Here is a 27,564-nt window from a genome sequence, read left to right as displayed (position 1 = left end):
ACATACATAAGCGTCTATGTTTATTCTGCAATCATCCTTTTTCCTCTCAGACCCTCATTGTGAACGTGTCTCTACACAGGCTGCATTTACACTGCAGGTTACCTGAAAATGCTAAAAAGGCCAATTCAGAAGTGAAAGTGGTGTTAAGTCTTAAAAGACAGGAAACCTCAGCACTGGTTTGAGCCTCGCCATGAGTCATGTGATCGTAGACTAGAGCGTGCGCATTCACCATCATCCTGTTTTTAACGATGCACAAGTTGCATTCACGGGAATACGCACATGTGATTTATTCCCACATGCCAACAAGGCCTGAAACCCAACTGACAACATCCAAATCCATGTGCTTCCACCGTCGCACAGTAGGTCACGTCTGGTTTGTGCCACATGGAAGAGAAAGATCAGAAGCGGGTCCCGCGGTGTCATCGCGCAGTGTACGTTCAGTCCCTGTGACCTCTGACCAACGAGGTCACAGGGATATTGACTAACACACTTTGTGTGATTCAAAGACGATGTAAGTTTATGTCGAGTCGAAATGCCCAGTTCATGGACACAGTGGCTCGTCAAGAGTTTCCTGTTTCTCTCAAAATGACATCAGTGATACTGAAAAAGACACACGTGACCTCATTAAGATGAAGCTCAGTCAAACTGCATCACTGAGCAATGACACTCATGTGCACACATGCATTTACACACATGTACACACATGTACACACTCCATGTGTTCGGGCTGCTCCACCATTGTATGTATGTATAACTATGTTTTTCCAGTGTAACAACAAACCCAAAATGTGTACTGGGTTGTACCCCGCTCCTCTTCTCCACACACACACACACACGCGCTCCCTCTCTCTCTCTCTCTCTCTCACACTCACACACACACACACACACCTCATCCCCGCCCCTCTTCAAAATTTGAGATGAAAGGGCTTTTGGATTTTGGATGACGCTCGGAATCACGTGTTCATAGGAAACACTCGCTATCATTTTTTGGAGCAGCCTCGTCCTGCGCCGCCGTCCATAGTTGTTTAGTGGCGTCCATACAGTGTGGCTGAGGCTGCAGTGAAGCTAATGTAATGTAATGTACCTTACCGTGGACAGTGACGGGTTCACGCCAGTCCACTGGGTTCACTTGAGGAGAGCTCCCACCCCCTACTCGCCTCCTCTTCTTCTCAAAGCGCAACGATCGGAGCTAATCCAATATTATTCATTTATATATTAATGTCGGATTCCATTTTTCCTCGCGACTGCTGAGGTAAGTACACATCGACTCTTCCAAAAAGGCGAACACGTCTGATTACTGGCGAGCCGCGAGCTCCAAAGTTGCTCGCTGTAATAATGTCTCGCGATTGAATATTGAATTTTTGCTGTGGTGCTGTAGTCAAGGCAGTTTATATCAAGTCGCCAATGTATAAAATGGCGACAGTAGGTGGAGGAGGGGGGTGGAGGGATTTTGGGGAATATTCATAAGGTTATATAGATAGAGTGGCAGATCGTGTGTGGTGAGTGGGCTCTGCCCCACGGCAGTGTGAATGGAGTGAAACGGGTGAACTCGTCAGTTTGTAACAGTTCGAGCGGATCCTCGACTGCCTCGCTCGCGCCGCGCTCCCCCTCGCGCTATACAATGTGGCGTATCTGCTTATTTTATTGCACAACGCGCTCGCTGTATTGCTGTTGTGCTGTGTGTGTGTGTGTGCGTGTGTGCGCGCTCATAGTTGTGTAAGACTTGCGAGCACAGAGACGGAGCAGCGCGGACTGTCATAGATGTTCAAACTGCACCACAACTATACATTTACATATATCGATCTCTCTCTCTCTCTCTCCCCTCGCTCTCTCTCTCTCTCTCTCTCCACACTCACTCTTCCTGTTGCTAGAGCGGAAAGGTAGGCCTATGTGTGTATGTGTTAATGTGCGCGGGCGTGTGTGTGTGTGTGTGCGTGCATAGGACTTTTTCTTTCATTTCCTCCTCTTCCTCCTACCAACATGTGCTGCTGCTGCTGCCCTACACACGCGCACGCACACACGCGCACAGTACAGTAAAAGGAGCTGCTCATTTCTGAAGCATGTCGATGTTCAAATATCTCTACATCAATATCCGACTGTCGACCAGTCAGTGCTGGCTCCGTGGATCACGTCCGTGGGTCCTGTGTCCCACAAGACAAGAGACAACCCCACACACACACACAAAAGCATGTCCACACTGGACAAACATGAAGCATGTGTGCAGTCTCTTGGACGCCTTGTTAGTGTTGGTCACAGAGTGCAGGTGTTTGTGTGTGTGTGTGTGTGTGTGTGTGGAGTACAGTTCAGACTCCTTCACTGCACTCATTAATTTTCAGCCATGTGTGGTGACCGCTAAGACAAAGGTAAATGAGCTCTGGCTGTGCAGCTCCAGCAGACTAGTTCAACTTGGCCCAGTGAGTTCAGAGTGTGTGTGGAGGTTTTCACTCCAGCAGGACTCTTACACTGGGTGAATGTCAATTCCCTTTGTGGATCCCTGGGAACAGTCTTCCATCTCCCTTCTCGGAACTGCTTTAATGAGGCCAGGCATATTGCCTTTCATTCCTCACTCCCTGCAATTAGGCACAGCTCACAGTTTTCGTTATGGCCACAGCAGAGTGTTTGTATACACAAGCACAATGTAGTGGGCAAAGAGTGCCCACTCGCTCTGCAGAAGTGTGTCTGTGCACATGCCACTCATCATAAAGTGGGGAACGGCGTGTTTCGGGATTGGGGCTGTGATTTTTCCAACTGCGGACGTTGAAGATGTTATGTTAATATTTCCCTCCTACAGCTCAAAATTAAAGCCTTGCCGGAGAAAAAAGTGGAGAAGGTCATATGGTCATGATTTGCAGATTTAGCTGACGTAGAGTGTATAACATTCCTTGAGTTCAGAGAGGAAAATCAACTATCTTATGCTAACCAGATCTATTTTACTGCCGTTTTTGTACAAACAAGCATTCACGATAGCAGCATTCCTCGTGATCCTCATGAGAGAATTCTCTGAAACGCGACGACGCCAATCGGCAGAAAGGACGGCGGTCTTTACAGGTTCACTCTCATTTGGGTCTTTCACCCGTTTTGGAATTGCTTTTGTCGTCGGACCAATGGCGTTACAGAGAAGCCCAGACGACTCAAAAGCCTGACTAAAGCAGCATGTTTGCACAGTTCCAACCAAAAGACACGTCTGTGCATTGACGGGAACCTTGAGGCTAGTGGGGAAAGAGCCCCTGCCACTTTCTCTGTCCCAGGCAGAAAAAGGTTTGGTCAGCAGGCGTTTGGCAGTTAGAGGAGGCTGTGGTGTCAGCCATGTTAGGTTGGACACTCCATGTGCGATACGCCGCCATCTTTCTTCCTTTTCGTATTATGTTGCTAAATGAATGCCTGTAGTCTTGGCTACAGAACTAAAGAATTTATTCATCAAAAGTCATGTAAAAGGATGCATGAGTCAGAGTTTTCTCTCTCTCTCTCTGTGCACCATGGTTTATTTGTCTGTCATTCATCTGCTTCACAGATAGAAGGCTTTTGGAGAACAATGTAAGATTTCAACAGTGAGGCGCTCGCACTCTAACACGGAACAGAACCCGCGTGCTAAAGACACCCCAACGAGCAGAGGAGCAGTAGCTGCCGATGCGCGGCGTCAGTCTGCGGGCCGCGGCGCTGACTGATCGAGACGCCGACGCCAGTGACAGGAGGTCGTTTGTAGTTGTTGTGTCGCTGCCGTCGTTGTCGTCAACACACACACACACACGGGGACAGAGGAGCATTTACAGACCTCACCCAAAGTTACCTGAATGAGGCGTAAAACATGAATGGACTCATCACAAGTGTGTGGCAGCGCATGTGGATTAAGTTTGTCCTGTGCCAGATGCTGTCCGGGCTTTTCACTGTGCATACGCATTGTGTGTGTGTGTGTGTGTGTGTTCTTGAGCTTGGTGGGTGTGGGCGAGTGTGTGTGGTGGGCAAGGGGAAGAAGGGGTTGCCATGGCAATGTTAACACATGAGTGGCACCACCGACCAGTCTCCCAGTGGACAAGGCTTCAGTGGTGGAGGTAAGGGGGGGTGTGTGCGTGTGTGTGTGTGTGAGGACGACAAGAAGGAGGCGAAGAAGGCTGACAACACCTGCGTCTCAAACACACACACACACACGCACGACACAAACAGCGTAAACACAAGCCTCCGCAGTCTGTGTGTGTGTGTGTGTGTGTGTGTGTGTGTGGATCGCTGCTGTATTAGCACCTTGCTAATGACCCTGATGACTCTCCATTGTCTTTCAGCACACGTAAAAACACTGAGCCCTGAAACGCATTCAAAGATTCAAAGGTAACACATCACATGAGTCCAGTGTGACAGCACCGACAGACATGGGAGGCATCAGTGAAGAGAACAAGCACAATTAGACAGTCAGTCGTCTAAAGTCTCGCAGCACTGGATCACGTTTCTTTTATAAATGAGGGACCATTGTTCCCAATCTCTTGTCTGTGAAAGACAGTAATTGCTTTCTGGCTTATATTTGCTCGTCCAGCTGATCCACTCACATGACGTTAATCTATTTAATGGACATTTGGCAGAAAATGTTTTCACTAAACAGATTTTCAGATTTTTATTTATTTATTTATATATTTATTATTATTTTTTTGGGTTCTTCAAATGTATCTACTGTGGAGTCCCCTCAACCCCAGCCCCCGTCAGGTCCTTGTTTTGTGCAGGTTTTTGCAGCAGACTGACAACAGCCATGAATCACTGTCACAACAAATAACAGCCAAATAAATATTGTTCTAAGTGAAAGAATTCTGTTCTGCAACTGTCACATCAAGCGACTCCTTGTCAGTAATTCAGCTCAAAGAAAGATTTCCAGAACAGTGCAGGTGCTAAATGCTGCAGAGGTGAGGAGTGTGTGTGTGTGTGTGAGGTGTCAGCAGGGAGGAATATTGAAACAGCACAGCCTGTCATCATCATTAGTCATCCTCTCACTTCATTCCCAGATGTCTGAGTTCTGTCTCTTCCTTTGTCCTTCCTCCTCCAGCCTTCACATTCTCAGTCATGTGACACGCAGCAGAAACAAAAAAACACCAATCTCTGTTTGTTAACGTCAACCATAGGTGACCCAAAAATCTGGGGCGGGGGTCTGTGGAATCAGTGGATTGTTTTCAATTAAATTTTAATGTGCAGCGGTTGCTCTCTGCAGCCTCACCTTCTGTGGCGCTGGAAGCAGCTCACTGTAGGTCGGGCACGATTTTCCTGTTGTAATATTATAATTACTGCAGCAGTTTATGAGGCGATGGAAGACGATACACACGGCCGTTTCCAGTTGTTCTGTGGAAATGGCAGACGTCCACTCGGCTGTTTGCCTTTCAAGAGTCTGGAGAATGCTGAATGCTATTAACTACACGTTAATGAGATGTAAATAGAATTGTTATGGAAATGATAACACGAGGGCACACTTCCTGTACATCCCGAGGCCCGGATTAGATCTCGGCGGAACGCATAAACCCCATCAGATTTGAAGCCCAGTCTAATCCCATTTGTTTTGAAACGCTTGTTTTTTGAGAAGTTGAAGGGCTCTAATGTGGTTTTACTCTCTGCTTATGCTCAGCATGTGTGTGTGTGTGTTCAGAAAGCATTTCCACTTTCCCTCACTTCAGATGTGACTCCCCTGGTCCGCTGAGTTGAAAAGAGTCGCCCCCGTCCCCCCCGTCCTGTGCCAGCGCGAGGACATACGACACATCGGGGACAGTGAACATCTGAGTGTTGTCTAACTCGCCGCTGAAACACAAGGCCGGGCTTTTCAGAGGGAGCATTGAATGGCTCTCTGTCTGGAAGCCCTTGTCTTGTGTCTGATCACACATCTTGCTGGCCAGATAAAGCAGCCCATTCTTTTGATAGGTGACCTGATTCTTTATGTAACCTTTCCCAACTTTTGGCTTGTCTTGGGTTTTCTCATGCAGGAAGTGGAGTGTGTGTTTTCGGGGAGGGGAGCTTTTGTACTGTGTACGGTCGCAGACTGGCGTCCCTCGAGTGCTGCTGCACAGGCTGCACAGGCTGCACAGGCCGCCGCCGCCGCCGCCGCGTCCACATTACCTTCTCCATCACTTCACTCTCTGAATCGTCCGAGCATACACTCGGCTATTTGTGGAACAAACAAAATTAACCACTTCGCTGCAGCTAAACTGAGCCTTCATTGTTTTTTTTGTTGTTTTTTTTTTAAAGCCAAAGTTGTGAAACATGGTGACGTCTCTCACACAGACACACGTCCTCTGTGCATGGAAGCTGTGACGTCTAAATCCCTCGCTCAGTGGAACGAACTCAATGAACACGGTGTCCTCAGCAGGGGTTAATTGAGTGCCGTCGGAGGATATCATGACCTCTCTGGCGGCAAAACATACAGCACATGCACACGTCTGGATGAAGTCAACCAGGATTACTGCATTCAATGCTGGTGACCTAGTTCTTGTTTTGTTTGAGTGTTTTTTGTCAGAAAGCAGCAGCTCTGTATAGAAATGAAAAAAAAGAGGCCGTTACGCGGAGGATGTCACAGTCCTGGGGGATCAGTGTGTGCTGTTTGGGCAGTCATTAGAGGGTTTTAATCCTGGAACAGGTTCATCTTTTATTTACCATGCAGCAGACTGTGGTGAACGGAAGCCACTTCAGTACCTGCTGTACATGATGTCGAGGCTTGGCGAGGAATGTTGCGGTACAGTATATGTTTGCATGAGAACGGCGGAGACGACGGGTGGAGATCGAGAAAAATAATGGTTAGTGTGTGGGCGCACTTGGACGTACATCTTTGTGAGGACTGAAAAAAAAAACATCTCAACCACAGGAAGTGGTCCACACGTGACGGTTAAGACTTGGTTTTAGGGTTAGGGTTAGGGTCATAATTAGGTTTAGGTTAGGTTTAGGTGTGCGTGCGTCTCATGAGGTGCCGTGCATTTGAAGGTATTTGTTTGACATGTTTTGTACGTTAATGCCACTATTAAAAGCAGCTGCATCAGGAGCAGAACACTGACGACTGTAGCCTTTGTCTTTGCTCACATACTTTGCTAAATATTTGCAGCTTTGTGAGGGAAAGAGAGGAATCGCTCTTTTTTTTGTGTGTGTGTATATGGAAAAGGAGACATGTGCAGACTGCAAATACAATTCATATCCACCCTTAAGACTGGAGTGTTGTTGGGGAAGGGAAAGCATTTGGATGTGGTTTGCTAATGGATTTAAGCTCGCAGTGTGTCTGTGTGTTGTGATTATGTGTACACGCGTGACGTCAGGCTGCGGGATGAGACGATACGAGTCAGCACCTTGAAGTGGCTTCAGATGTTGCTCGTAGTCAGACTCTGTGGATCACTTTCAAGTCCTAAACATTACATACAGATGTCTAAAGTCAAACATGTTGCTCTGCACTCCCATCGTCTTCCTCCCGGAGGGTCATGGGTTCCGTGCCTGCATCATGTCGTCTACATTGTGATGTGTCCCTGGGCTTTAACCGCAAATTGCTGCTGGTGGCTGTGCTGGCAGCGTGTGAATGCGATGACAGATGTGTGATGGAGAACGTGCTGCACAGACTGTACATGAACGTGTGACTGGCAAACAGACACTAAAAAGTGCTTTAGAAGTATAGAACATTTGCTAATTATCTTACCAAATGGAATTAAGCTAAGTTATTCTTATTTCTTACCGGTAGATAATATGGAAAAAAAAATTTAAATGCACCGTTGCTCCTGTAAAAACAAAACAAAATATTAACTCTCACAATGAGCTCTTTTTTTTTTTGCAGACAAACTATTGTTGCATATTTTGTGTTTGCTGTTCATATGTGAAGCAGATGGTAAGGTTATCAAGCACTGTCAATTTGGAGAGGTGAAGTACGTCCCACTCAAAATCCCAAAAGTATAGTAATGAATGGTATTTATTTATTTCCTGATCACTGCTTCCTGTGCGGAGGCAAAGTCACATTTGGCAACAAAAAAACATCCAGACCCTGATTCACTGATTCATACCCAGCACATCACATTTACTGTATATGAAAATCCTACAATTATAAAATTACGAGTTGAAGGTTAATTAATCATCGCTTTGTTGATCCTAGTACACGGTGTGTGTTTGTGTATTACTATTGAAAAATGACATTCATGACGCTTTTTTGTCAATTTTTTTTTTGTAAATCAATTAAAATCAGTTTTTCAGTTGTAGAAACACTGAATCACAACATCATTTTTTTTTTCACGGCTAATTATAATTTTATCGAGAGAAAGAGAAACTCAGCACTTCAGACAGCAAACAAACGCTTTCATCACGGCATCAGTGGACAGAACTCTCTTATAAAGATATGAATAACAATCTTTTGATGCATCTCCAGCAAGTAGCAAGATCCACCTCCTCTTTTCTCTTCTTAATTCCGATCATAAGTATATACTGTATGGCTTTTAAAGAAGAAAAGCCTTGGACTTGTGCTTTACTGCTGTAATTGCTGATAAATAACCACCTACACTAATCACAGTGTATCTCCACCTACACTTTTTACTCTGTGAGCCTCTTACTGGAATATGTCAAGTATGAATATTTAAAAGTCTGGAAAACGTGTAAAAATATGTTCCCTGTTGTACGAGGTTGAGGAAATGGGGTTAATATAATATAAATATAATCTAAAATTCACTTCAGTTAAAATAAAGCTGCACACAGGTTGGTTCTCTGGGCTCATGGAAGGTTTGTGAGTGACAAAGTAAATAAAATACAGTTATTACCCTTCATTTCACATAATACCTGCTTTATTTCTTTGGCTTTTTAGTGTTAAATGAACGATATTTACATGTGGTTAGAAACAATGAAATTGACTAAATATGGTCCAATTCTACTATAACACAAATAATTAAGCTTAATTAATTAAAACATTTTTTTTTTACATATATATATATATACACACACATATATATAATATAATAAATAATATTGATTTAAACATGCATGGAATAAACAAAATTATATTAAAAAAAGTCACTTAACACTTGACTAATTAAGCCTAATTATTTGTGTTATAGTAGAATTGGACCATATTTATAGTCATTGTCATTGTTTCTAACCACATGTAAATATCGTTCATTTAACATTAAAAAGCCAACGAAATAAAGCAGGTATTATGTGAAATGAAGGGTAATAACTGTATTTTATTTACAGTGTATTGTCACTCACAAACCTTCCGTGAGCCCAGAGATATATGAGATATATCCCAATATATCTCATATATCAGGATAAAGCCTAAAAATATTCAGGCCATATTGCCCAGTCTTACCTTTAAGCTTGATAATTATTAGATTTCTATCGTGATATAAGCGATGGTAAAAAGATATTTTGCAGGAGCTATTTCGATTTCAGCTTATGATTGTCGCACAAACAATATTTGTGTGTAATGACTAAATCAAATTTGGGCTGAAGGAGTCACTTCGCTCTGTTTTTGTACTCTCACCCCGCAGATTCCCTGGGAGCTGTTCATTTTGTCCATGTGACAGGAATCCTAAAGTGGCAGAAGGCATGAAGCAACACTGTGATCTCATAGTGGCTGGTCCATGACACTAAACTCCATTCAACCCTCTCCACTATCCACCCTCCCTCTGTTCTCATCACACTGGATAACCAATCACTCACTCTGCCATCTACACAAAGCTGCACCATGGCCAGCAAAAGGAAATCCACTGTACCCTGCATGATACCATCCAAATCCAAACATGTGCGTGAGGAAATCATCCTGGGCTCACTGCCAGAACTCCTACCAACAATCCCAGAAGATAGCATCCTCAGTATCTCTGGAGAAGAGTCTGGCCGGTTCTCTCACAGCTCCTCCAAATCTGAAAGTGGCAGCGAGATCCAACGAGGAGGTACATACAGCTGTTCGACTTGCCGTTTTGAATCCAGAGATCTAAACTACTTTCTGGATCACATGCACAACTGCCACTTAGACTTTAGGGCCCAGCCCACCTTCTACTGCCTGAACTGTGGGGTGTCGGTCGTCCGCTTCGAGGCTCTGGCTCTGCATAACGCCAAAGCCCACCCCAAAATAATGGAGGGCTTGGTCACTGCCTCCCTAACGGTCAACAAGAGGGACGGAGTAACCACTGCGGATCAAAGTCTGTTCACGGACGGTGGAGAAGACTACAGAGAGTCGGCGATCTCCCTCACCAAAACACCAATCGCAAAGATGATGAAAGCCAAGGGAGAGCACAAAAAGATTGTGGTTTCTCACACCGTGGAAGTACGCAAGATAGACACTGGAAAGGATGTAGACCCCAGCATGCTGACAAATGTGCCTGAACTCCAGAACGGGGCCCTCAGTGTTTCTGGTGCCCCAGCTATGCCGAGGACCGCTGTCACTCATGTGATTACGACAGTGTCCAACCAAGTCTTTCACCAGCACACTCCCTCCCTTTACTCCCCCCCTTCCTCCAATTCCAATAAAGACCTTCCAAAGGTGATGATCCCTCTCAGCAGCATCCCAACCTACGATGCAGCCATGGACACCAGCAGCTTTCTCAAGACATCCTTTGGCAAGTTCCCCTACCCGACCAAAGCTGAACTCTGCTACCTAACGGTGGTTTCAGAGTTCCCCGAAGAGCAGATCAAACTGTGGTTCACTGCACAAAGGCTAAAGCAAGGCATCAGCTGGTCTCCCGAAGAGATCGAAGAGGCCAGAAGGAAGATGTTTAACACCGTGTTCCAAGGTGGAGCGCCTCAGAAGCAGCCTGCTGCACAGCCGCATGCCAATCACATTGTTACCCATCACACTATCAATGCCCAGCCAGGCTCAAAGGGACCAAACTTTCAAATGGCCAAAGTCCCATTTGGCAGCATGAAAACACGGCCTATTGGAGTCATGACCACACAGGCCAACATGTCAACCAACCCCCACGTCACCAGAGTCTCATATTCTACTCCGATAGTCCCCCCAAAGTTTCCGTCCATGTTCAGGACAACACAGGTACTGTCCAAGAACGCTCAATCCTCTGTGGAGACAAACAAGAGCAACGGCATCGGCCTGGACATGGCTGGAAACAGTGGTTATGTGAGTAGCACCAGCAGCAGTCGAAGCAGCAGTAGCAGCAGTAGTAGTAGCAGCAGCATCAGCAGCTATCTGAGCAGTAGTAACGGTGGTGAGACGGTCACCAGGAAAACAGTGCACAGCAGCAGCCTGACGAGCGGCGTCAACAGCATCGCCACCTGCTCTGCCAACATTAGCAATAATGAGCAGCACTGTGGTGCCGACACCAACGGCAAACCAAATCTCAAAAGCAACAGTTCACCGGTCGGATTGGAAGGTTCCAACAGTACAGAGAGTCACATGATCATCAACAACAACAACAACAACACCAGCAACTCCAACATCAGCCGTAACAATCACAACTGCGGCGTCCTCAGCCCGCAGGAGCCGCGCCGCGCCACGAAGCACGACGACAAACACAACAACTACGTCCACAAGTCCACCACCAACAGCAGCAGTAGCCGCGAGTACCCCAGCACGACCTTCAGCGACAGCGTCTCCAACCTGAACCACGCCAGCAAATCCCCAACGGACAGCACCAGCACCACTATCATCACACAGAACAGCTCATCCATTTTAGATGAGGGTAAATGCAACAAGGACTTTCCCATAAAAGGCATGTCTATCTTAAAGCAACTCATCAAGGAAGACGACCCGTTTGCCGAGGAGAGAGCCTGTCCAGAGGTGAAAGTTCAAGACCCGATCAAGATCAACTTTAAGCGGCTGAAGATGAACGAGCCAGAAATAACGCCGGAGATTCTACATCACGAAAATAACAAGGTATCGGAGGTAGCCGAGCTTTCCGCCCCGCAGCCGCCTTTCTCTCCGCCCTGGGGCAACAAGACCCCCCAACAGCTGCACATCCTCCGACAGGTTTTCTCCAGTATCCGCTGGCCCAGTAGTCAGCAGTATGAGGATTTGAGCGTCCAGACAGGCCTTCCCAAATCAGAGGTGGTGCGCTGGTTCAGCGACAGCCGGTACAGCCACAAAAATGGGCAGCTGAAGTGGCTGGAGACCTATCAGCGGCCGCCCACAGAGTCGGAGGACGCACGGGGCCATGGAGACGCCGAGGCGGAGCCTCAGAAGGACCCTCAAGCAGCCAAAAAGAAACTTGTTGAGAAAGACACGAACAAGCAACTTGAAGGAGAAGCAGCGCTGAAAGCGGGGCAGCAGGTTGTGTGGCAGGATTCATACTCACCGCTGCTCAGCCTGATGGGAAACGCAGGGAGCAGAGAGCAAGGCCAAGCCAAGGAGTCGGCGCAGCGGGAAGTCTTACAGGTTCCCTGGTCAGAGCGAGCGGACGATCACCAGCAGCCAGTGGACAGTCAGTCAATCATGGAACAACAGTCAGATGCCAATCAGGCCAGGTACTATACTCGCGATGCTCCAGTTACAGAGTGTGATGACAGTAAGACGAGGGCTCTGTGATATTTTACAAGCCGAGTGCAGTTTATCATTCAAAGTAAGAACAAAAAACACCAGAGCAGAGTCAGGTGGAGTGATGAACGTGTGACAGGTTGTTTGTAGCAGTCGCTGCATGATGTACAGTAAGACAGACAGACGTGTGCACGCGCACTAGTGCAGACAAAGGTCTCTGTTTAAGAAGTTATTTTTAGATAAGCTGGGTGTGTTGAATTTTAGATTGAGAGTGCATGCTAATATATGTGAATAAATCATGACAACTGCCTTAGGGGAGGCACGCTAAACACACACACACGCATCGTTTTCTAATGCTTTGCTCATCATATTTAGTGTGTGTGTGTGTGTGTGTGTTTGCCTGACAGGGATCGTCTGAGGATGGAGCTGCTGGAGGTGTGATGAATCAGGCGCCTCTCAGAGGAACACGATGTGGAAAGGTTGCTTTTCTCCCCTGGCTGTGGTCTACACGAAAAAACAACAACAACAACAACAACAAAAAAAAGAGTGTTCATAATGACAGCAGATGTGATTGTAGCTGGACCGTTGGACTCTGACTGTAACTGTGAATACCCCCCCGCCCCCCTCCCCTCCCCTCCCCTCCCCTCCTCTTCCTCCTTCTCTTCCATCTGCCATCACTTCCTGCCATCGTGAAAAGAAAGAACTTCTCACCTTTGAGTTCTGTGTGATGTTTAGGACTTTCATGCTTCTTCGTGGTCGTGTGGGGAGGTTGCACAATGAGGTCAGTACGAGGGATCAAAGGAAAGAAAAAGAAAAGACGCACATTGACTTGAATGGAAAACTGACTTGAATGAGCAAAGATAGGATTAGTGTCGAACATTGTTTTCGGCTTAGAGGGAGAAAAAAAAAATAATTATATATATATGATTGAAACTGCACTATAAAAGAGGGTTTGTACTGACTGGACAAACAAAAGATCTGTCGAGGAAATGTTGTTGTTGGCTTTGTGATATTTTTTTTTTTTTTTAGCAACCAGTAAATCAGCACTGCCTTGAATTTTACTTTTTCCGTTATTTGGATTTTCAATTCTATTACTCTTCTATAGTCACTGTAAGTCCAGATGCAATCAAATATGTTTTCATTAGATCTGTGTTCATGTGGGTGTCACGTTGCAGTTCAGCTACATGCAAGAGACTCTTATACTGTACAATGCACTAATGAAGACAGCAATGCTAAAAAAAAAGAAAAAGAATCACACTGCCCCACATTAAAGGTATTGACAGCTTTGTCAAGATCAATACACTACACTGCCCTGCAAACTGAACAGAGAGAAGCCTGTCACGCTAACGTTGCCTTACTCAGCTCTGTCCGTGTGTTTCTATGACCTGTCTGTCCGTCCGTCTGTCCATCACCTTGCTTTTCAGCTACTGTGCTCTCCTGGAAAAAAAAAAGAAGAAAAAAAAACAAAAACCTGCCAGTGCATCGATGGTCACTGTTGGTCTATCTGTGAAAATCTTGTGCTGCTTTCTGTACACTTGGAGATGTTTAACTTTAAGCTGTAATTGTATCAAATATTGTTACTGGCAAATTGTTGTTTAAAGCAAAATTATCAATTTGACCCCGAGACAATGACAGAGTGAAATATTGTGCTAGCTAGAGAGCCAAATGAGGAGACCTTTGCTCTCCTCTGAATTTTCTTGTGTTTATATAAACATACAGTCACTACATGGATCCTATTAAGCTGCATCTTTGTCAAGCTGCTAATAGCTAAGAACGGTGCTATACCATCCAAAGTGAAATTGGAGGTCGATCTCCTACCAGCAGTGTATGCACTTGTGTCGAATGTTACAAATTTATTTTGGTTTAAGATAAATGGAATCTGGACTTACGGTGTTATGATCACTTTAAAAACTTTTATGAAATAGTCTGATCATAAAGCACTGTTATCATCCTTTCTACACTTCTGAATCTTTACAGAATAAACTAAATACTCACCAAGCACCAACGCCTCTTTATTCACACTGTGTTCATCCATGTAAAATAAAAAAAAAACAAATATTCAGTGTGATGACTGCGAAGAGGAAATGGGATTGAAGAAATGCCTACAGCCCCACCTGCTGGTGAGGAGCCCACAGTACAAGCAGCACTAACCTTCAAGACTGTGTATTGTATTTAATCTCACCTTTGTGTGACAATGGTGGTCAAGTCAGGTCACATTAGCAGTTTATAATCCAACATGGATGATAAACCACACGTGAGGCCTGCTTCATTCCAGACATCGTTTCTTACAATTTGTTTTTGCACCAAGTCGATCTTGAAATGGCATCAACGAGCCACGCCAACACAGATTCCAGAGAAAGATTAAGCTCTTGAGATTAAATGTTTGATGGAGCCAATACGTGGAAAACAAACAGCTATGAATTCAGTCACAATTGCATCACTGCCACTTTATCCTCCACATGAGGGCTCGTGGGGCCACTGGAGCCAATCCCAGCCGACATAGGGCGAAACCACGGCGGGGTAGACGGGGGACACCAACAACCATTCACTCAGATTCTCACCTACGCTCAACTTTAGAGTGTCCAATAAACCTCTGCATGTTACTGGACTGTGGGAGGAGACCAGGCCCACTTGCACAGAAAAGGCCCTCCATCAGACTGGGTCGCAGAACCAGGTCTTTTTTCCACTGCAGGACAACAGGGAAGAAAAGACAACGGCACCACATATTTACTTGTAGGATTTTATTCATTTATCAACCTACAATGAGCATAAAACTTAAAACATTATCAAAGGCTATGACAAAAAAGGTAAAACAGGAATAGGATGTCAACTTTACGGCTACTTATGTCAACTTTCCTATCACGAGTGGAACAGAGTGAAATAAAATGAACTGATAGTTCACATTAATGTTGCATTTGTTTATCCTCAACCTTTACACGATGGGAAAAAAAAAAAAAAACGGCCTAAAACTGTAACAGATTGGTGATGGTTTTTCTTTTTTTTTGGCAAAGTTCATGTACCTCACATACCCTTCTGGAAGAAACAAGCTTTTCAATTTAGTGACTTTTAAATACATTATCATAGCATTATCTTCAAGTAACAGATACACACGTTTTCTTTCCATGGAACAATTGTTAAATTAAGTTAAAATCAGATGCAGACCGGGCTATGTAGAGATTCAGAGGATGTTTGCAACTCAAAGAATACAAATATGATTGGTTCACATTTACACTGTAAAAGAAGTCCCTGATAGAGGATGTAAAACAAAAATATTCACATTCTGCGCACATAAGTAAATATTGACATGGTTGTGGTATTCTCTCTTTGCCTGCCCAGACATCCTCTTTCATGGCAAACATAGTCCAGTTTAAAATATTCACCCACACAGACAGCTTCCATGGTTGAGCCCCTCACTCACTCACTCACTCAGACACACACACACTTTAAAAGCCAAGCTCACATTTCCTCGAAAGGCGCGTGGGGTGCATTTAAGGAATTTGATTCAACTTTGTCTATCAAAATATAGAATTCATTAATAATACATGACGGGCTAAAATACAGAGCAAGTGAACAAAGAAAATAATGATACAAAGCATTCGTTTTCTTTTCGCTTAATACAGTAGCTATAGGACCACAGGGTTCAAATTTCAGGCATTGTCGGTTTTTGCCCCTGAGGAGGGAGAGACAAAGGTGAAGGTTTTTTTTTTTTCCAATTACAGGGACAAAGCCTATGCCTTTGCTCAGCTGTGGGTGTTCAGCCTTGTTGCCTGATCTCAGATCAGAGGTTTTAAAAGATGATTTACCCACAGTTACCCTCCTACCACTTCGTTATGGCCTCACCAACACTTGTGTTTCTGCTCTGGTTTTATAAAATTCTTTGCCATCGAGCTAAAAACATTGTATATCAGTTAAAACCACAAACTTATTAAAACTCAAAGTCTTTTTCTGCCATGTCAATGGCCCAGGCAAACTTCTCACGCTGGGTTTTGTTGTAGATTTTCTCAACGGGAATGCCAAATTTCTTGCACCTAGCAAACACAAAAAAGGTGGAAAGGTTATTTAACAAAAAGATCACGTGCAGTTAGTAATAATCACGCAACTAAACACGAAGTCCGGCTTCGTTACCAGGCCACAGAAATGCGAGGGTCCAGATAGTTGAGCTTGGACGTGCCAAGGGCGATCTGCTTGTTCTCTTCACGATCAGTTGCTTGCACTTCCAGCTTCATAAGCTGCTCCTCTATCCTCTGAACGGCCTTCTTCTTCGTCTCCACAGTCCTGCACACAGGAAGTGGAGGCAATCAGACATTACATGGCTGACCAGGGCAAAAAAAAAAGAAGTCATTTCACTCTACTCCCGAAATTCATGAATACTCACTTTTTGGATTTCTCGTCTCTCCGTACTTTGGCATCAGCCTTGGAGCTTTTCAGTTCTCTTTTAGCGTCAGAAAGCTGGTCCCTTTTAGCATCGATCTACACAAAACAATGAGTGATGAGCTTCAACTGGATTTAGGTAACAGGACATTTGTTCAACTGACATGACACTGATTTTTTTTTTCCCGTTTCTCACAGGTGTCTGAAATAATCCTTCTTTTTTTAAAAAAAAAAAAAAAACATCACTGAACTAAAAGGCTACTTTTACTTTGAAACCAGTAAAACCAAAAACTGATGTTGAAATCTCTTCCTTACCTTAGTCTGCAGGTTCTGCATAGACTTCTCAAAAGTCTTGGGTGGAGCCCTCTGGTGGTTACACAGGATGGCCACAGCCCTGTTGGCCCTGTTGTAGGACAGGATCTTGGCTGGAATGTTGTCATCCCCTAAAAACAGAGAATTAAAATCAGAAAATAGTCAAGACTCACACCAAAAGCACCAATAGCTTTCTTTCATTCTGTATTGAGATACATTCTTATTGGGAAAATGTTTAAATATGCACCATTTGTGAGCTCCTTCAGCTGCTGCTGCAGGGTGATCGAGGCATTGTAGGTACGGAAAACTTTGGCGGTCAGACCATCCATCAGCTCCTGAAGGTGCTTGTTTAGAATGGAAGTCTGGAGGGAAATGAGGAGCGTGACACATGTAACAGAGTCGTATGAAAACTCTGCAAGACATGTCTTAAAATGTGACTGAATAACTCCCGGCATCATAAAATACAAAAGATTAAGCAGCACAACATTTTATGCGCTTCAAGTTTGAAACACAAAACCATTTTATTTCAGAGTTAGTCAGTAAGATGAAGCTCTTCTTATCTTTCATATTATTATGGTGAGTCAACACAATGTACTTTAAATATACTCATGTTCAGGCCACGCCCCTCCCTTTTTTGCAGAATTTCACTAGAAACAGCTGGAGCTCCTTAGGCCTTTCTACAGGAATGTCTGACTTGGTGCACACAGACAAAGCCCTGGACAAACTCTTGTTTGGAATCTGCCAATGTGCTCTGAAGAGGCTCCTGTTAGCTCCTGTTCCCCCCCACCCGTGTTCTGTCACTAGTATTGTTACGGGTGCCAACAGAATGTATAGAAAAGCATATCACTTGACTCCTCTATAGGAGGAGCATGTTTTGAATTTCGCAATAACGCATTTAAAACTCGAGTGCATTTTTTATTGCTCGGTTCTTCGATTCCGACATTTCCACACAGCAGTAAACACATGGCCCTAGAGACATCAGTGCAGATTAGGCACAAAGGATTTCATGCTTACATTCAGGCGATCAAACAAGTCATCATCAGGCTCCTTGTTCTCCATAAACAACTGAAGATTCTTAAAAACCTGGAAGAGGCAGAAGAAATAAACAGATCCATGTTTACATATTTTATTATTTTTTATTTATTTTATTTTTTTTTAACACTGCTTCACAAGCCTTACCCTTTTCTCAACGGGGACTTTGTTGTAGTAGCGGATGGAGTCTTTACCCAGGAAGTCAAACTCCACCACAAACTCTTGACCCTCATTCTCTGGATAGAGTTTGATGTGCTCCACTCTGACGGAGCAGCAGCCCACAGTGTCTGCAGTCTCTCCTTCCTCCTTCTCATTACCTGCTCTCAAAGCCAGCTAGCACACATCAGGACAGAGCGATTAAAACCGGCTTATAAAGACATTACCCTCACTGCAGCCAGTGCTTAAGCACTCACTAAACCCCGGCTGGTAAAGTCATTGTTAAAAAGCAATTACCCACCATTAAGTACTTAAAGTTCCAATTGAGCTCACCTTGTCGATGAAGTAGAGAGCCACAGCCCTTTGTCTAATCCTCATCTCCTTGGACTTCCAGTCTTCACGGTACTGGTTCCTGATGCGGTCCACACATTTCTTTAATCTACGTGCAGTTTCATACTTCTGCCAGTCCTTTTCTCCCTGTAAACAAACGAGAGAATCCCCGGGAAGAGTCGGTGATTAAATGAGGCCATGTTAGCGTGTGTGCAAGTATGTTCAGACCAGTCATTACCATCTAATGTCACTTAAGTATGACTGTTCACGCCTGCACTTTATTCAAATACACACTGACACCCTGTCAGTTGTGTCCCATACCAGCACGGTGAAGTGTGTGTGTGCCCAGGTGACAGAAAGGGAGGGAAACCAAAGCTCTACACACTGTCCTAACGTGAAATAAGATTTTAGCCATTAGAACAAGAAAATATGCCTTGATCAGCTTTCAGGTGTGTGCTGAGGTTTGGGACTGAACAGGGTCCAAGTCAGCAACACTCTCGTTAACCATCTTTACACAAAAACACAGTGGTCATCCGTATTCACCACACGGGAGCAAATGATGCCGAGCTGAACATAAAAGCACGATTTATTTCACATCTTGTCTTAAAAATGTGAACTGTGATTCAAGAGGTTACTTCTTTACAATGCAGTTGTAACGTTCCAGTGTACACATCACTCATTTAGTTTAATAAATGATAATGGAAACTCTTGTTTCTCATTGAAATGCACGGTTGTTAAAAATAGCAGTGGGTAGGCAGTGAGTGATCACACAGTGAGACAAAGACTTTAAAAAACTGACAGAGAGAGCATCAAATAAAACATAACCAGGAGACAAAGGCTTAAGTGAGTATCAGAAATCTTAGTGCATCTCATTTAACACATCTAAACTACACATTTCTATCACAATAAAAGAAATACCACAGATTTTGACATCATCACACCCTGATGATATTACATGCAAGGGTGTCACATCTCTGCATGCATCATAAGGATGTATGTATGCACGTAATTTGTATGTTAATCCATTTCAAATCAAACCATTTTAAATTACCAATTCCCCTGGAATATTATGATATCATTTTCAGCTTAAATTCAGTAAGGTAATTTAGCTGATTTTTCACCCTGAGATCATGTCATTTTGCTCACCTTGATCCTAGAGCTGGGGTTCAGCATGATGTACTTGATGGAGCCTTGAATGTTTTCCGTCCATGACACCAGCCAAGTCACCTTGTTGTCATGACGAACCTCTTTCCACTTAGTGCCTGGCGGTGGTTCCGGGTACTTGGAGTCCCTGTGAGGAGCGCAGCAGGTTTTAGTGATCATACTCACCAACACATCAGCTGAACAGCACTGAAAAGTAACTGTTCACGCACTTGCTGCAGTTGATGATGATGTCCTGAGGCCTGATGCGACGTTTGAGCATGCCCATCTTAGGATGGTCTCCACGACCACGGAACAAGCCTGGGGGCTCAATGCGGAAGTTAGCGATGCGCTCTCGGTGGTTGTCCATGATGCAGAAGCCATATTGTTGCAAGATGCGTTCATTTTCCTCCTTTATTTTCTACATGGGATAAAGAAACAAGACGTTAAGAGATTAAAGAGTTCTACCGCAATGACAATCAGTGATGGGAATAACGGTGTAATCTAACCAATTACTGTTTCAATCGTTACAGTGCCTTTACCATTACCATAAAATGTGGCACACATAATTAAGCTCACTGAGGCCGTTTCCATCTGACCAGGATCTTAGTCGCGCAGGAGCTGCAAAGTTCTTTTCCCTTTTCTCAAACACATGCAGCGATGGCGAGTCCAGCGAGATAAAAGGCAAATGTGCGCGCATATCAAAAGTTCAAAAACATTACAAACATAGTAATGATAATATCTACAGTAATGTATTCAATTGGCATCATTAAAATAGTGTACAGTGTTTTCTGTTCATTTATTCTATCAAGTGTCCATTTCATCCTTTAACATATTTAATATTCAATTTTATTATAAATTTGAACATTTAAAAAGGGTTAGGGTAATGCAATAGTTACTTTCCCTGGTAACTAGTTACTTTTACAATGCAATGACTAACTCAGCTTCTTTCGGGAGAAGTAACTAGTAACCGTAAGTGAAGACCATTTTTAAAGTAACATGCCCACACCGATAACAGTAAAAAAAAAACAAAACAAACAAAAGGACCTAAAAAAAAAGTGTACAAACTGGCAGTACCCTGCAGGATTATGCGCACACAGTACACTGAAAATCCCAAAAACCATGTGCAAGTGTACCGAGAAGAAATTATGGCATAGGCAGTCACATCAAACGAGTTTATTTACTTGGAAATGTTCTCACTGCTTCTACAGCATGTGGTTTAACAGCGCTGCCTGAGCCGTGCATAGCCCTTGAGCCCAGAACAAGCATAAGACAGATTTAACTTGTGTCAATAGCGCTGCAACCATTTCCCTATTTCAAAATTAATTTAATTGTTAAACATTTTATAGACTGTTTTTTTTATTGATTAATCAATTTTCCTCTGTGGGATTTGAACAAAATGTTCCCCTTAGGTGGAAAGTGCAACAAAACACAAGCACATAAAGATAGCAGGCTGTACTGTTCAGGAAAACACAAGATCAAAACATGTACGGCTACACTTCTGTGTACAGACCCACTACACCGAGATCAATGTAACCTATGATAGTATTAAGTGTAGTAGCCAATAGTGCAGAAACCCCTCCCCAAGACCCTAAAAAGGATAGGTGCATTGGATGCTTGATATTAAAACTTACCAGTTTCTCCTCCTTGGTCTTGGACTTCCTGGCTTCAGACTGTGCCTTAAAGTACTCGGCCATTTCACCGAAGTTGCATTTCTTCAGGTCTGTGAGCTTTGCCTTCTCCTCTGAAGTCATTTCCTGTAGCAAAAACACACTACACTTAAAAACACAGGAAACTCCCTATAAACCAATACATGACCATTAAGCCGAGAAGTACATCATGCCCACCTTTCTCCAATCTTTAAAAAAGTTTTTGCGGAAAATGTCCTTTGTGGTGTATTCATGGTCCAGCATTTTTGCAAAGAATGTGGCCACTTCTTCTGCTTCTGGGCTGAGCTTCATAACTTTGCCTAAAATATGCAACAAGAGTTGATCAGCAACTGGCTTTTACCACTGCCATCGTGCATTTATATAGAATAGTTCTCAACAGATAGAGATCCCACCATCATAGTAAAATTTGACATGGCTGGGAAGAGGCTCATATGGTGGAGCAAACACTGGCCCTTTGTGTTCCAGAAACCTCCATTTGACACCATCTGTGTATCGCTCCTCTTCCCACCTGGAATCAAACACAATGATGATCAATTTACAGGCTGAAGTTAACATTACATAATCCAACAATAACGTGAGCCATCGCCACACCGACACCTAGCATGTAGGTATTGTGCAGCTGGATGACAAGACACGCTCACCATTTCCACTTCTCCTCTGGCTCATTCTTTATTCTCTTTTTTCCATCAGCGACTTTTTTGGTTTTTGTCTTTTTGTTGGGTTTGACGTCCTAAGAGGGGAAGAGAAACAGGGGAAGTTACATTTACACCAGGTCAACAAAATAAGACCCTAATTCTTTCATTTATTAAGTGATTTATAAAATACTTTTACTATACACAAAATCAAATCTAAAACTAAGACGCGTTTCCTTTACTTACCTCATCTGGTTTCCTTTTCTTGGGCTTCTTGTCATTTTCAGTTTTTATTTTCTTAGGCTTGAAATCAAAGCTAAAATAAAAATCAAGTCCAAGAAAAAACCATCAGGTCACACATTACACCGATACGTTGACCACACATATAGACACCTGATGGTATGAGCTGCTTACTCGTCATCGTTGTCTCGTTCTCTTTTTAAAGTCTTCTCTTGTCTAGGAGAGTGGTAAAAGTCATCTTCAGGCTCAGACTTCATATGTGGAGGGCTGCACGAGAAAAGGATATTCATATTCAGAATAGGGCTGCAACTACTTTCATCATTTAATCTGTTTTGTTTTTTTTAAATTATAACAACCTTCTGATTTTTCAGGCTTTAAATGTAAATTTTCTGGTATCGTTGTTCCATACAAAAAATAAAATTGTTAAATCTAAAATAATTATGTTTTGTGGACAAATCACTTTGAGGTTTGGGAAACACTGATCAACATTTTATGGACCAAACAACTAATCAAGAAAATGATCGATCATGAAATCAAGAATATCTTAATATGAAAACCATCTGCCATTAGGGTACATGCAGCACAAAATTGGGTGCTTAGACAAACCTTGCAAAGCCGTTCTCCTTTTCCTTTTTCACTTTACCATCAAGGGACTTCATCTGAAAGGTTTACAAAATGTAATCAATGTCAGAAAACCACCAAATCAACCATCTGGATATCAAAGTTGAATGAAAGAGATTGCAGCACATAAAGGTAGGTCAAAATGATCGTATCGGCTCAGTTTGCTTAGAACCTTGTACCAGAAAAGTACCAGGTATTATCGCTAATTGAAAAACAAGAAACGAAACGTGCCATGTCAAGCCGTGCTGCAACTATGTAGTGGAAAAGCGCCAAAAGTCTCATCAGATATTGCTTTATGAAGTTGCTCAGCAATAGTTTAATATACAATTTGCCCTCATTATCACCCTTATTTGAAGAGAGAGTTTTCGCATGTTTATATTTTAGCATAAGAGGCCGCGTTCAACTAAATTCTTAATCCAGCAAAACTACACCTTGAAGTCACCTGATGTTTAAGGAAGAAGATTTTTGGTAACCGTTTTAATAATCAAGGGCCAAGAATTACAAAGGGTATGACTTAACAGCCTGACACAGTACAACGCATAATTATGAAACATAAAATGACAACATACATGCACAGTATTGCACAATAATTCACCTTCTCATCCTTCCGCTTCTCCTTGTGCTTGTCCTTGTATTTATCTGCACTGCCATCTTTGTGCTTCACCCTCTCCTTCTCTTTGTCTCTGTGTTTTTTGTCAGAATCTTTGTGATCACTAAAATTTGGAGTAAACAAAAACATGTTAAAACAAGAAGCTTTAGCTTCCAAGGGAAGCCAACAGAGTAGTACTGTCACACACACACACCATACCTGTTCCCATGCTTGGATTTCTCTCGTTCCTTCTCCTTCTTGTGTTTGTGATCCTTCTCTTTGTACTTGTCCTTATGCTTGTAAGAGTCTGAAATGATACTACAGTTACTGTCAGAGGCAAACAAGGGATTGCCCGAACAGCTCTAACAATGGATTTAATTAAAGGTGTGCTTACTGTACACCCACTTTAGGACCAAGAACAACAGCTAAGATGAACATGGCACATAGCATCTGAATGCCATGCAGCATGTCAACAGATAATGTATGACATGGTAGCACAGCACCTCCTATGGTCTACATGAGCCCCATTGTTTGAGACAATAAAGTACAGACAGATGAGTTGAAACATGCAACTTAAAAGTAGCCTAACGGAAATGTTCTAAGGCACAGTGAAATCTTAGTTGTGGGGAAAAGCACTTATGAAAACTAAAAAGGTTAAGATGTCAATGCAGCAGTCAAACAGAAGCATAAGTTCAGTTCTAGTCTGTCAGATCAGATCCTTGGAACAAAAGGATTCATACAGTTGTAGTATGCCAGTGTGAGAGGAACATGAATGACATGCTTTCAATTCTCAAACTTATCAGGTGGCAGACAGAATACATCATTTCAAAATATGTCTCACACCCCAGACTAGTAAACAATAGTAACATGCATAATTGGGTGCACTGAATCCTGGCAGTGTTTATTTTTACTGAATCACAGGTATGATGAAAAACATTCTTGACCCACATGTTCATTTAGGTGAAAAAAGAACCCTTACTACACTCAAAGCAACATCATTCTTGTAACACAGAAAGGTGCATCACTGCTGCACAATTCAAACCAAATGAGTGGACTGGTATATAACCCTCCATGCCTGATTGACTATCTCTGAAAAAGGTTAAGATTTACAGTCTTAAGATGTTGTTTTGAGCTGTGTGACAGATAGGAATTTGAGTTACAAAACACATCTGTCTATGTGTATTCTGGCTGAATTGTATGATTTTTTTTTATTTTATTTAGGGGCTAAAACGGATATATGAAATGCACAAATCTATTAACTACTTCAAAGCGTTCAAACTGATTATTTTTTAATGATTTGATGTAGATGACTGCAATCACATGTTAAGTCAACGCAATGATTAAAAACAATGTTGTGAAAAGTTGAAGGTCACATAAAAATAATAGCTTGATCTGTACTTGAGCACTATACCCTCGCATTTCTCCTCTACTCAGCCATCTGCACTCCACACAGCCCGAGTTCAGCTTGCAGCACAGTCAGGCCGCTACACGAAAAAGAAAATGGCGCAGAGACTAAGTCCTCAACCCCCAAACCCTCACTTTCAGGTGGCAAATTTGCTAATAAAAGCTTACCAACAAGACAATCCAACACAAGAAACTCGTAAAACACCTAAATGTGTACACCAATAGTGATTCAAACAGAGGAAATAATTGACGGAAAGGCCTTAACAAGACCTCCCTTTTGAACAATAGGCGCTTGTGAGTGAGACAGAGGACTTAGTCTCTGGACGCCATTTCTGTCCTCTACTGAAAACCAACGCAACGTTACATTAGCTCACTAACAAACAGTCAAATACAGATTAAAAACACTTTGGACTTCAAAGCTAAGCCCAGTAGACTTACCATTGACTCGAGAGCCACATTCGATCTGAAAGACAAAAATACAAATGTATTTTAAATGTCGTGTTAGCTAACTAGCCGGCTAACTAACTTGGAACTTGCTGGAGTTTGCTAGCGAGCACGTTAGCCATGCTAACGTGATACGCTGACTGGAGAATGGCTTAGCAGCTAATACCGAAGCCGCTAGTGCTAATATTGGCTTCAGCCAATTTCAATACAGCGTTTTTTACAAGCTCAGTCACGTAAACCTCAACACTAGAGTCAGCACACTTCCGCGACATTATAGACAAAATCAGATTTATATTTTTAAGTCTTTGTTAACTAGAAACCAGCAGAGACTGACCACAGTTAGCAAGTTACCCTGTCAAAGTAAACACATTAAAACGATTAACCAGCAGCGATGGCATTATAACATACATTTAACATTACCTGGTCCTCGGCGTGGGCATGATCCCCACTCATTTTCTGAGCGTTGTCTGAGTGAAAAAAACACAAATGAGAAACGTGGAGGGTGACCACACACACCGGCAAGTGGGTGCAGGCAGAATGAAGAACAGATTGGACCAAGTCTCAATTCTATACTAACGCGCATGCGCTTCAATTTAAATGGTAGAGAACGGCATAGCTCCTCCCTTTGACCAAAAGGAGTTAATGCCCAGACTCCAGACTCAGAGCTGCTGAGTGAGGGAGGTGAGGTGAGGTACACACGTCTCAGCAAGAGAAGCAGACTCACTGCTTCACTTCCATATCCATGTCAGTTCTCAGCCAATCTCAGCCGAACATAGGACCAAGGGGGGTGTCACCCTGGACAGATCACCAGTCTGTCACAGGGACTCATATAGAGACAAACAACCACCCACTCTCTCAATCACACCTACAGTCAATTTAGAGTGACCAATTTACCTAATCCCCATATTGCATGTTTTTGGACTGTGGGAGGGAATCGGAGAACCCGGAGAAAACCCACGCACACACAGGGAGAACATGCAAACTCCACCAGGAAAGGCTTTATCCATATCATTCTTATGTAAAGTCTAGAATACATCCAAGGCCTTTGGCAGGTTGTTTTTTACACTCACTCATTCATTCATTCATTGTCTGCCACTTTCTCCTCCTCATGAGGGTCGAGGAGGAGCCTGGGGCCAATCCCAGCTAACATAGAGCAAAACAACCTGGACAGGTCACCGAACAACCACTCACTCTGCATTCACAGTCACAGTCGGTGTATACAGTCCAATTAACCACTGCATGTTTTTGGACTGTGAGAGGCCTTCATGCTGTGAGGTGACCCGTGTTTTGTTTTTGTGATTTAAAAATGTATGCCATGAAAATCAGGGAGGCAGATATCCGCCCTGCTCTTAACAGCGTCGAGCCAGCCTATGATGCAATTCAATGGCAAAGAGGTTCAAAACTGTAGAGCTGATTATGTGAGTCAGAGACATGTATCAGAGGGATGGGCCACACGTTAACCCACTGATAGTTATGGATCAGTTACTTATATATTTTCTACCTACCCCTTATTTATTTATTATTATTTATTTTTGTACAATTTCTTTTAATGACTACTTTATTTACATGTTATTATTAGCTTATTTGTTATTTTTTATTAAATGTATTGTACTGTTTTAATTCAGCTTGTCATTGTCTCTGAGCTTTTAGTTGAAGTAGAACTGCAAGTATTGTATTTGTTTATTTTATACTTTTATTTATTTGTATCTATCTATCTATAACTCTACCTCTGGTGCTTCCTCATTTGCAGACTGCTGCAGTTCCTCAGCTCTTTTTTACATGTATGATTGTCCTTACAAGTTATATGTGTGTGTGTGTGTGTGTGAGAGAGTGGTGGGATGTTTTTATGTTTGTATTGCATTTACAACATTTGTATGACATAAAGTGCTATATAAATTAAGATTAATGTGTACCTCCTGAAGTTACTGCGTGTGTCATATACTGAACTCCATAACAGTCAGCACTGTTCAGTCTGTGCTACTGAAAGTACTTTGCCCTGTTGCTAAAAATATAGCCTCATTAGTAGTTTTCCATGAAAATGTCTTATCCTGACTAATGTTTGTCTAAGTAAATGCTAAGAAACTCACATAAAACCCCACCTCTATGTTCATGTATATATACAGTACCGACCTTTACTCACACATGTGTATATTAGCAGGTCGTGCATTCTCCTGACCTCCAGGGTCAGCAGAGTGTTCCTTTGTTGTATGTGATTATTTTTTATGT

The 27,564-nt window shown here is 43.0% G+C and overlaps 2 protein-coding genes across 3 annotated transcripts; one reads left to right on the top strand and one right to left on the bottom strand.

The window, feature by feature from the left end:
• The first annotated feature begins 874 nt into the window (after window positions 1-874).
• Window positions 875-13,335, top strand: zhx3a (zinc fingers and homeoboxes 3a). The gene is made up of 3 exons (XM_044023255.1): window positions 875-1,252; window positions 9,462-12,387; window positions 12,805-13,335. Exons 2-3 carry the CDS (start codon window positions 9,659-9,661, stop codon window positions 12,836-12,838), a joined length of 2,763 nt encoding a protein of 920 aa, XP_043879190.1. The 5' UTR covers window positions 875-1,252; window positions 9,462-9,658; the 3' UTR covers window positions 12,839-13,335.
• Window positions 13,336-15,309: 1,974 nt separating this feature from the next.
• On the bottom strand, window positions 15,310-25,911 carry top1a (DNA topoisomerase Ia). 2 transcript variants are annotated; one of them, XM_044023257.1, is made up of 21 exons: window positions 25,759-25,911; window positions 25,333-25,357; window positions 23,710-23,797; window positions 23,497-23,614; window positions 22,887-22,939; window positions 22,455-22,547; window positions 22,287-22,356; window positions 22,050-22,138; window positions 21,801-21,916; window positions 21,586-21,707; window positions 21,373-21,495; window positions 19,972-20,159; window positions 19,745-19,889; window positions 18,602-18,745; window positions 18,260-18,445; window positions 18,095-18,163; window positions 17,328-17,442; window positions 17,084-17,211; window positions 16,773-16,867; window positions 16,523-16,672; window positions 15,310-16,425 (listed from the first exon to the last, which is right to left on the bottom strand). In XM_044023257.1, exons 1-21 carry the CDS (start codon window positions 25,789-25,791, stop codon window positions 16,323-16,325), a joined length of 2,253 nt encoding a protein of 750 aa, XP_043879192.1. In that variant the 5' UTR covers window positions 25,792-25,911; the 3' UTR covers window positions 15,310-16,322. The 2 variants fall into 2 exon arrangements, with proteins under 2 accessions (XP_043879192.1, XP_043879191.1); XM_044023256.1 differs by having other exon boundaries at window positions 25,747-25,910.
• Between the last annotated feature and the right edge of the window lie 1,653 nt (window positions 25,912-27,564).

The sequence above is a fragment of the Solea senegalensis genome, linkage group LG4 (assembly GCF_019176455.1).
Source record: "Solea senegalensis isolate Sse05_10M linkage group LG4, IFAPA_SoseM_1, whole genome shotgun sequence".
Classification (NCBI taxonomy): Eukaryota; Metazoa; Chordata; class Actinopteri; order Pleuronectiformes; family Soleidae; genus Solea; species Solea senegalensis.
Note: the sequence above shows the minus strand (reverse complement) of the source record. Positions and strands in the feature narration are given on the sequence as shown.